Source organism: Callospermophilus lateralis, chromosome 18 (assembly GCF_048772815.1).
Source record: "Callospermophilus lateralis isolate mCalLat2 chromosome 18, mCalLat2.hap1, whole genome shotgun sequence".
In the NCBI taxonomy this organism is placed as follows: domain Eukaryota; kingdom Metazoa; phylum Chordata; class Mammalia; order Rodentia; family Sciuridae; genus Callospermophilus; species Callospermophilus lateralis.
Genome location: NC_135322.1, coordinates 2267488 through 2276765, shown reverse-complemented (window position 1 = coordinate 2276765; position 9278 = coordinate 2267488). Strand labels below are relative to the sequence as shown.

Here is a 9278-nt window from a genome sequence, read left to right as displayed (position 1 = left end):
CATGTCCACACCCTGCTTCTCAGAGGCAGGAAGGTAGGAGGCCATCCAAGGAGATGGTTCCTGTGGGATGTGCCCTGGGCAGGATGCTGGACAGGTCATCATGGAGTGAGGGTGGGATGGAGCTAGTCCTCTGAACTGACCAGCCCCTCTGCCCTGCTTAGAATATTCTGATAACATAACCCATCTACAGCTGGGTCACCCAATGAGTTATTATTTGTCATAGTCACCTTTGAGCCTTGGGTTGAGCAGGGCCTCTTGAGGCCACCTGGATCAGGATGTAGGGCTTCCTTCACAAGCTTTCATTTGAGGTTGATAGTCTTAGGCAGCAGCAAGTTTCAGGGAAGGACCAGCCTGGAACCCTTGGGCTCTGTCAAGGGCCACTCTTTGGCCTGGGGAGAGGCCACAGTTCAAGGAACACCTGGAACCAGAACAACTCAGCAGCTTGGTTCCGCAGCTGCTATGGATGGGGAAAGAGCAAGGATTCAGCCGAGGCTGAGCTTCCCAAAGGGGCATTGGGAGAAACCAAAGTGCCAAGTTGGGAGAGGGACAGATGGGGTCATTTGTGTGCACATGTACTCACACAGGGGTAGGGGGGTGCTGTTGCTTAGAGAACAGAGGAGGCTGCTGCTGCTGTCCCTTAGGATATGGAAAGGATGGACATGACACATCCCAGGAACCCTACTAGGAAAGGGGGCTCATGTGACTGGCACAGTGATGCTCAGAGAGGAAAAAGGTGGCGGGTAGGACATGGTGGAAAGGAGATAAAGCGTCAGAGCAGGGTGAGCAGGGAGGAATGTGGGCAGCTCTGGGCAATATGAAGACCCCTTAGAACTGGAGACTGGATGGACAGGGTGGAAGGGGTGGGGGAAGGTAAAGGAGATGACCCAGACAGGAGGGGAGGAGGCTGAGCCGTGGGCATAAAGACTTGGGTGACAGGTAGATGTGGGGATTGAGAGGCACGACTCGCTGGAGCCATCTGGGTATACTGGGGTATGCGCATCTTGGCTGGTCCAAATTGGGGCACGGGAGCCCCTTGACTTTTTCCTATCTTCCTGCCTTAGAGCCCTGACTGCCCTTCCTGAGAGGGCGGTGTCCTGACCCTGCCCATCCCCCGTTATCAGAAAAAACAGTGTTGGGACACAGGCCCCCAGAGCCCTGCCCCACCCCCATGAATCACCAAGGAACACTAGCAACAGCACAACTTTATTGGTGGCTTAGACTGGGGGGGTGGTAACTAAGGCGGGTCTTCCCGACACGGGCCACCGGCGCTGAAGGCTGGGAACACCGCGCTCGGCGGTCAGATTTTGCCTGGGAAAGTCCCTTGCCTGATCTGCTCGTTCCAGCGCTGCACCTGGAGAGGAGCAGCGGGCCGCCTCAGCTCAGCCCCAGCCCTCCGCCCCTCCGCCCCTCCGCCCGCGCCCCTCGCCCGCTCACCCAGCTGATGGGGCACAGCGAGCGGTACGCGCGGAAATAGTACTGGCAGGGCTCGGTGCTCTTCCCGCGGCGGCTCATGTTCTTGAGGCAGCGGTGATAGTCTGCGCAGTGCCGCGGGCGGGTCACCTGGCAGGTCCCGCCCAGGACCCTGGCCCGCGCCCCCCGGACCCGGACCCGCCGTCTGCAGGCCCGGCCCGCCCCGCCCACCCCCAGCTCCGCTCTCCACTGACGCCCCGCCCCCTCTAGCTCCTCACCCCGCTCCCCCAGGGCTCGGCGCCCCTCCAGGCCATGCCCCGCCCCTCGCACTCCGGCCCCGCCCCTCGCACTCCGGCCCCGCCCCTCGCGGGCCAGGCCCCGCCCCAGGCTTGGCCCGTACCCCTACCCCCTAACGGTCCTGGCGACTCCAGGTGGGCCCCGCCTGCCCGCCTCCCTCGTCGCTCGCCCTGCTCCCCTCTAACCTGGCCCACCAGGTCTCACCCAGGAAGTTCTGGTAGCAGTTACGGGTCTGGTTCTGGTTGGGGAAGCGCGGGTCGAAAGGGGGAGTCGTCCATTTCCCCCTGGGGGGCTTCTGGGTTTCAACGTCCAGTATCCTCGGAGGACTTACCTCCTGCGGAGCAGGAGGGGGTTCCGTGGGGCTCTGACCGCACCCAGTTCCTGAGCCCATCCCGAGCACCTGTCCTGCCCTCACCAGACTGATGTCCACGCGTCGTCGGTCCACTGTGCTTGGGGTTCCCGGGAGCCTCCGGCTTCTGAGGGGGGTGGGTTCCGCCCAGCTCAGGAAAACATGACCCTCGGGTCGGATTGGCTGGGACCCCAACAGACCCATCCAATGGGAGCCGTTGCGGGGCCGGACTGGGACGCGGGCGGGGACAGTGCAGACTGCCTCCAGGCTGGGACTGACGCCCCCTCGGGGCCGCGCACACACACAGGCACTGAGGCGGACTTTGGCTGAGTCTCAGACTCAGGCTTTTAATCTCTGCGAAGTTGGGCTACTCCGCGGGCTCTCCCTGCCCCGCCCCCCCCCCAAATATAAACTTATAGATAACTCTGGTCTCTACTGGAGAGGGAAAATCCCCCCGCCTGGACTTTCCAGCATTCTGCATCCTACAGTAGGGGTGCACAGCACCCTGGGGCCTGTAGGGGAAGAGGAGAAAGGGAAGGTGAGGTCACAGCCTTGCAGGATCCCCACCAGGGCTAGGGCCAGGGCCAGGTCTAATACAGGTATCCGGGTCTCAGGGGTACCTGGCCCCGCTGGGCTCCTCTGGACAGTTTGCCGACTGAGAGCAAGTTCTCTGCAACCTGCTATTCAAAGTGCTGGGAACTCGGCATGCTGCAAAGACAGAAAAGCCAGAGAGGACCTTGGGGGACTGTCAAGGACATCTGAAACCAAGGCTCTAAGTATATCACCGAAAAATACCTATTACATAAAACTTACGACTCTCATTTACAATGTACCCCTTAAATTAGCATTCAGTACATTCAAACCGTGAAATCACATCACCTCCAGTTCCAGAATGTTCTCATCACTTCAAAAGAAATCTTAATCCATTAGCAGTCACTCCCTATTCCTGCACCACCTTCAGCCCCTGAAAAACCCCTTCCTGTCTTCACAAATTCACCTACTTGTGGACATTTTGTGGAAATGGAACCATTTTACAAAACAGGGCCCATTATGTCCAGTTCCTGGCACTTGCCATAACATTTTTAAGGTTGCCCAGTATTGCAGCCTGGTGGCTTCCCCTTCTGTGCTCTCCAGGCCTGCTTCAGTCAGGCCTTCTCCAACATGTCTCCTCCCTGCCGAGACCCATGGGTCCTGTCTCAGTCCTCCCTCCTTCTTGCAGCATATGACATATGGTCCCCTGCTGCTCCTCCCTCATCACCTTCAGACAGCATTCTGGATGCTCCTGCCTTTTGCTATTCTACTGTCTGACTTTGGTTCTTCTTAACAACTTGGGCTGTCTCTTCATTTCTATTTACTGGTGACCTCCATCAGTGACCCTTCCATAGGCAGTGACACCCCAAATTGCTTCCTCTAAATTCCAGAATCATGTTATCCAACTACTACCCCATGGCTTCCCTGACCATCTCAGAATTGAGATGCAGCACAGAATTCACAATCTTCTCCCCAGCCTCTTTGATCCCCATGATCCCTCTGCTCTTAGCTCCCACCCTTGCCTCTCTGCATTCATACTCCTAGCCAGAGAGCCCTTTCAAGGTAAATCAGTTCCTGCCATTATTATTTTTTTTTTTTTTTTGAGGGAGGGATACTGAGGATTGAACGCCAGGGCACTTGACCACTGAGCTGCATCCCCAGCCCTATTTTGCATTTAGAGACGAGGTCTCACTGAGTTGCTTAGGATTTCACTAAGTTGCTAATGCTGGCTTTGAACTCAAGATTCTCCTGCCTCAGCCTCCCAAGCCACTACAATTACAGGTGTGTGCCAACGCACCCAACATCTTTTTTTTTTAACATATTTTTTAGTTGCAGATGAACACAATACCTTTGTTTATTTTTATGTGGTGCTGAAGATCAAACCCAGTGCCTCACACATGCTGGGCAAGCACTCGATCACTGATCTACAGCCCCAGTCCCAGTTCCTGCCACTCTTGTGCCCCAAACCTAGTTTATTCAGCATCAAAAGCTACAATCCTTAAACTTTTCTGCAAAGTTCTGTATGATGGGACCCTGACTGCATTTCCCACATCTGGACTCCTGGACTCACTCGGCACACACAGGCACTCTGCTCCTGCCTTGGTACTCAGCAGAGGCCTTCAGGTGTTTACACAAATGACTCCAGCTCCATACTGCCTCCCTGGCCACCTGCACTATGGTGGGGCTGTCCCTGACTTGTCCCTGCCCACTAGGTGCCAGCAGCATACCCCATGTTCACCCTCACTGTTGGATGCTGCATCCCTCCTGCCTAGAACAACACCCAGACACAGTAAACACTGATGCTAGGCAGGTTAGCTCAGCAGGCCCTGGGCCCTGGCGACAACCCCCCAGATATACATAAACATAGAGTCTATCTAAGGTGACATCAGGGAACAGATCCCCACTCTCCTGCAGACTAAGGAGTTGACAATAAGCATTAGCAGCTGATCCCAAGTACCTGGGCGATGGGTGAAACGAGCCCTGTTCTTCCGTTGTTATCTCTGCCTTGGTGACCACATCACTCCTATGGTCAATTTCCAAGAGCACAGGCCGGAGAATTTCCGAGGATGACCCCGCCTTGGCCAGAGGATGCTGGCTCAGCATGCTTTCAGGTTCTTGAGATATTCTCCTGGCCAGCTGGGGCGTCCTGACCGAGCCGGGCGTTCTAACTGAGCCGGGCGCCTTGACTGAGCCGCGTGCCCTGACTGAGCCGGGCGCACTGACTGAGCCAGGCGTGCTGACTGTGGTGGGCATCTTGACTGAGCCAGGCTCGCTGACTGTGCCGGGCGTCTTGACTGAGCCGGGCTCACTGACTGTGGTGGGCGCCCTGACTGAGCCGGGCGTGCTGACTGTGGTGGGCGCCCTGACTGAGCCGGGCGCGCTGACTGTGCCGGGCGTCTTGACTGAGCCGGGCTCGCTGACTGTGGTGGGTGCCCTGACTGAGCCGGGCGCGCTGACTGTGGTGGGCGCCCTGACTGAGCCGGGCTCGCTGACTGTGCCGGGCGTCTTGACTGAGCCGGGCTCGCTGACTGTGGTGGGCGCCCTGACTGAGCCTGGCGCACTGACTGTGGTGGGCGCCCTGACTGAGCCTGGCGCACTGACTGTGGTGGGCGCCCTGACTGAGCCGGGCTCGCTGACTGTGGTGGGCGCCCTGACTGAGCCTGGCGCACTGACTGTGGTGGGTGCCCTGACTGAGCCTGGCACGCTGACTGTGCCGGGCTCACTGACTGTGGTGGGCGCCCTGACTGAGCCAGGCTCGCTGACTGTGGTGGGCACCCTGACTGAGCCTGGCGCACTGACTGTGGTGGGCGCCCTGACTGAGCCTGGCGCACTGACTGTGGTGGGTGCCCTGACTGAGCCGGGCTCGCTGACTGTGGTGGGCGCCCTGACTGAGCCTGGCGCACTGACTGTGGTGGGTGCCCTGACTGAGCCTGGCACGCTGACTGTGCCAGGCTCACTGACTGTGGTGGGCGCCCTGACTGAGCCAGGCTCGCTGACTGTGGTGGGTGCCCTGACTGAGCCAGGCTCGCTGACTGTGGTGGGTGCCCTGACTGAGCCGGGCTCGCTGACTGTGGTGGGTGCCCTGACTGAGCCTGGCGCGCTGACTGTGGTGGGTGCCCTGACTGAGCCTGGTGCGCTGACTGTGGTGGGTGCCCTGACTGAGCCTGGCGCGCTGACTGTGCCGGGCTCACTGACTGTGGTGGGCGCCCTGACTGAGCCAGGCTCGCTGACTGTGGTGGGCGCCCTGACTGAGCCTGGCGCACTGACTGTGGTGGGTGCCCTGACTGAGCCGGGCGCGCTAACTGTGCCGGGTGTACTGACTGAGCCTGGCGCCCTGACTGAACCAGGCATGCTGACTGTGGCGGGCGTCTTGACTGAGCCGGGCTCACTGACTGTGCCGGGTGTCTTGACTGAGCCAGGGGACTTGAGCGAGCCCCGGGTCCTGACTGAGCCAGGCATCCTGAGCGAGCCCCGGGTCCTGACTGAGCCAGGTGACTTGAGCGAGCCCCGGGTCCTGACTGAGCCTGGGGACCTGATGGAGTCCACGATTCTGACTGAGCCCGGGCTCCTGGAGATGGGGGCTGCTCCCAGGGGAGACTGTGACGTCAAGTCTTCCCACCCTGAGGCAGGCAGGGCGATGGGAACCTGGGGGTCATCGACTATCTTTGGACTATCAGAGATTGGCACAGAGTAGAGGGTCACCTTAGAAGGCTCCACTGGGTCCCAGGGTGGCTCCTTCTCGGTCCATTTCTTCTGCGTGTTCTCCTTTACCCAGGTGTGTGACTCTGGCTGCTCCCTGACAATCACTGGTGGCCCATCCATGAAGGTCAGCTGGCTGGGACTGAAGGGCAAGGGGGCCTTTGTGGACACGGTGGATGTTCCAGAAGCCACCGAGAGCCAAGAGGGCAGTGAGACCTCAGGGAGTCTCAAGTGCTTCTCTTTGGAGTTGGCTATGATCATCAGCTTGGCCATCGCCAGCCCCTCCACGGAGAAGGGCCTGCTCTGCTCCTGCGGGGGGCCCTCAATGGCCATCTCCCTGGTCTTGATCCATTTCTTCTGATGCTCCACCTCCTTGGACTTCATGCCAGGCAGATCCAGGGTCAACTCCTCCTTCATCCTGTAGGCCCTGTCCTCCAGCCTCCCTCTGCCCCTTAAGCCATCCAGGGTAAGCTCCCGGGCCTTGCTGATCAAGATGTCCTCAGACTCCTTCTTGGTTGTGGTGAAGGGCAGCTCCAGAGACATCATCTGGGTCCTCATCTCCACCTTATTTATCTCCTGGGCTCCCAAGAAGACCACAGGTTTGGACTTCTCTTCAGACCTGCCTCTCTCCAGCATGTCCCCTCCAGGAATTCCCACGGGCAACACTTCTGGCTTGGCAGTGGCCTTCTCCTGCAAGGTGGACGGGCCAACTGCCGGCTGGTACTGGGGAAGTGAGGCTGGAGCCTTGCGGGATGGTGCAAGTGAGAGTAGAGATTCCGTGTGGGGGGGAGGGGGAGCAGCAGATGGAGGCAGGGCCTGCTGAGATGAAGGGAGGGTCTTCTGGGGAGGGAAATACAGGGCTGGAGGCTTCCGGGACGGGTAAGGCAAGGCTGGGGTCTTCCGGGAAATAGTTGATGCAGGTGGCAGCTTTTGTGATGGGCCACCTCCAGTGGTGGCCTTCCGGAATGGAGCACGAGCTGCTGGGGACTTCCGGGATGGAGCAGGGATTGCCGGCACCTTCTGGGCCTGGTCTACAATGAACGGTGCTTTCAGGGGCGTGGTTGGGGCAGGCATGGCCTTGTGGGAGAGTGGTGGGCCTGTGCCCTGCCGGGAGGCCATGCTCTTGGCCTTGTCACAGGGCTCAGGAAAAGAGATGCGAGTTGGAAAGAGGTACATGGGTGGTGGGTAGGGAGATGGACCCAAGGAGGAAGAGGATAAAGTGCTGGACTCCGGGTCCATTAGTTCTTCAACGTCTTGCTTCCACAGGAGTGTCTCTAAGTGATCATAGGAGCCCAGGAAGGTGAAATCGGGGCTTTGGTTGGAGATACAGCGGGTTGGGTTTTTAATCACACCTCCCTTGCCTGGAGCCTCATCAGAATCAGATGTGCCCGGCTGTAGATGGGTGGACGGATGAACGGTCAGGGCCCCAAGAGACCACAGACTCAGGAGTCCTGCCTGAGTTCCTCTCCCCTAGGCCTCAGACCTGGGGGTCCGCCCCCCAGCCCCCTCCCTCAGACCCAGGGGGCCACCCCCACAGCCTCCTCCCTCAGACCCAGGGATCCAGGATCCAGCCCTCCTCCTTCAGACCTGGGGGTCCACCCCCCAGCCTCCTCCCTCAGACCCAGGGGTCCAGGCCCAGCCTCCTCCCTCAGACCTAGGGCACAGGCCCAGCCTCCTCCCTCAGACCCAGGGGTCCAGGCCCAGCCTCCTCCCTCAGACCCAGGGGTCCAGGCCCAGCCTCCTCCCTCAGACCCAGGGTCCAGGCCCAGCCTCCTCCCTCAGACCCAGGGGTCCAGGCCCAGCCTCCTCCCTCAGACCCAGGGTCCAGGCCCAGCCTCCTCCCTCAGACCCAGGGTCCAGGCCCAGCCTCCTCCCACAGACCCAGGGGTCCAGGACCCAGCCCTCCTCCTTCAGACCCGGGGGTCCACCCCCCCAGCCTCCTCCCTCAGACCCAGGGTCCCCTGGAGTATAGCTGGCCTTAGAGGACTGTGACTGGTTGATGGTGTTGGAAATGATGCTGAAGATGGTGCGGATGGTGATACTGGCCTTTCCTGGTGGGAGAAAGTGGACTAAGCCCTTGTAGAGGAGCAGAGCCAGGCCCACATGTGGGAGGGAGCAGAGGAAGGGAGTTGCTCCTACCAGAAATGTGGACTTGGGTGTTGGACTTGTCAGGGTGGACATCTGGGTGGGACCTGTAGAAGCAATATTGTGGGACTTTGGTGGAACCCGAGCCAAAGACCTGCTCCATGTGCTGCCCTCCACCAGCAACAAGCCTGCACCCACTTCTCTGTGGCTTTCTTCTGATCGCCTGCGTGATCCAGCTGGGACCAGACGAGGGGCACGGAGTCACCCACAGCCTGAGACTTGAATCTTCGCTTGAGGGCCTAGAAGTGGGTGGAGAGAGACAGTCAGAGAAAGGGCAGCCCATCCCAGTGCCCGGCCCACTGGCCTGCCGAGTGGGCTCACCTTGGTCTTCTTCTTCTTCTTCTGAGAGGCCAGCATCTTATAAGGAAAGGTGGGCTCAGGGATTGCACCTGGAGAGAGAGCTGGAAAGAGAGGTGGAGAGAGGAGGGTCAGGACAGGACATGGGGACAAGGCCCTGAGGAGAACAAGCAGGGCCCACCCAGGGCAGAGCAGGGACCCAGTCCAAGTGTTGGCGCTTCCACAGGGAAGGCACCTGGCCCATCAAGAAGGGCCTAACAGATGGCAGAGCCCGCTTACCTGTCTGTCTGATGTGGGCCTGCTCCTGTGGACAGGGAGGGGGCAGTCAGGAGGGGTCACAGGCCCTGGTTCTACACTTCCATTGCCCACCCAGCCAGCAGTCTCATCCCCAGCCCCTCCTCCCTCAGACCCAGTGGTACAGACCCCAGCCCCTTTGCTGGGACCGTGGGACTTTAGACCCTAGGTCCCAGCTCCTCATGGAGTTGGGACTGCGGTTCCCTAGAGCTCTCTGCCTGAGATCTGCGTGTTAGGGCCCCACCTGGAGGTGCCA

General features: G+C 59.7%; 1 protein-coding gene across 1 annotated transcript; it reads right to left on the bottom strand.

The window, feature by feature from the left end:
* Positions 1-1187: 1187 nt before the first annotated feature.
* On the bottom strand, positions 1188-2167 carry Cox6b2 (cytochrome c oxidase subunit 6B2). Its single transcript, XM_076839161.1, has 3 exons — positions 1912-2167; positions 1435-1535; positions 1188-1351 (listed from the first exon to the last, which is right to left on the bottom strand). Exons 1-3 carry the CDS (start codon positions 2096-2098, stop codon positions 1298-1300), a joined length of 342 nt encoding a protein of 113 aa, XP_076695276.1. The 5' UTR covers positions 2099-2167; the 3' UTR covers positions 1188-1297.
* Between the last annotated feature and the right edge of the window lie 7111 nt (positions 2168-9278).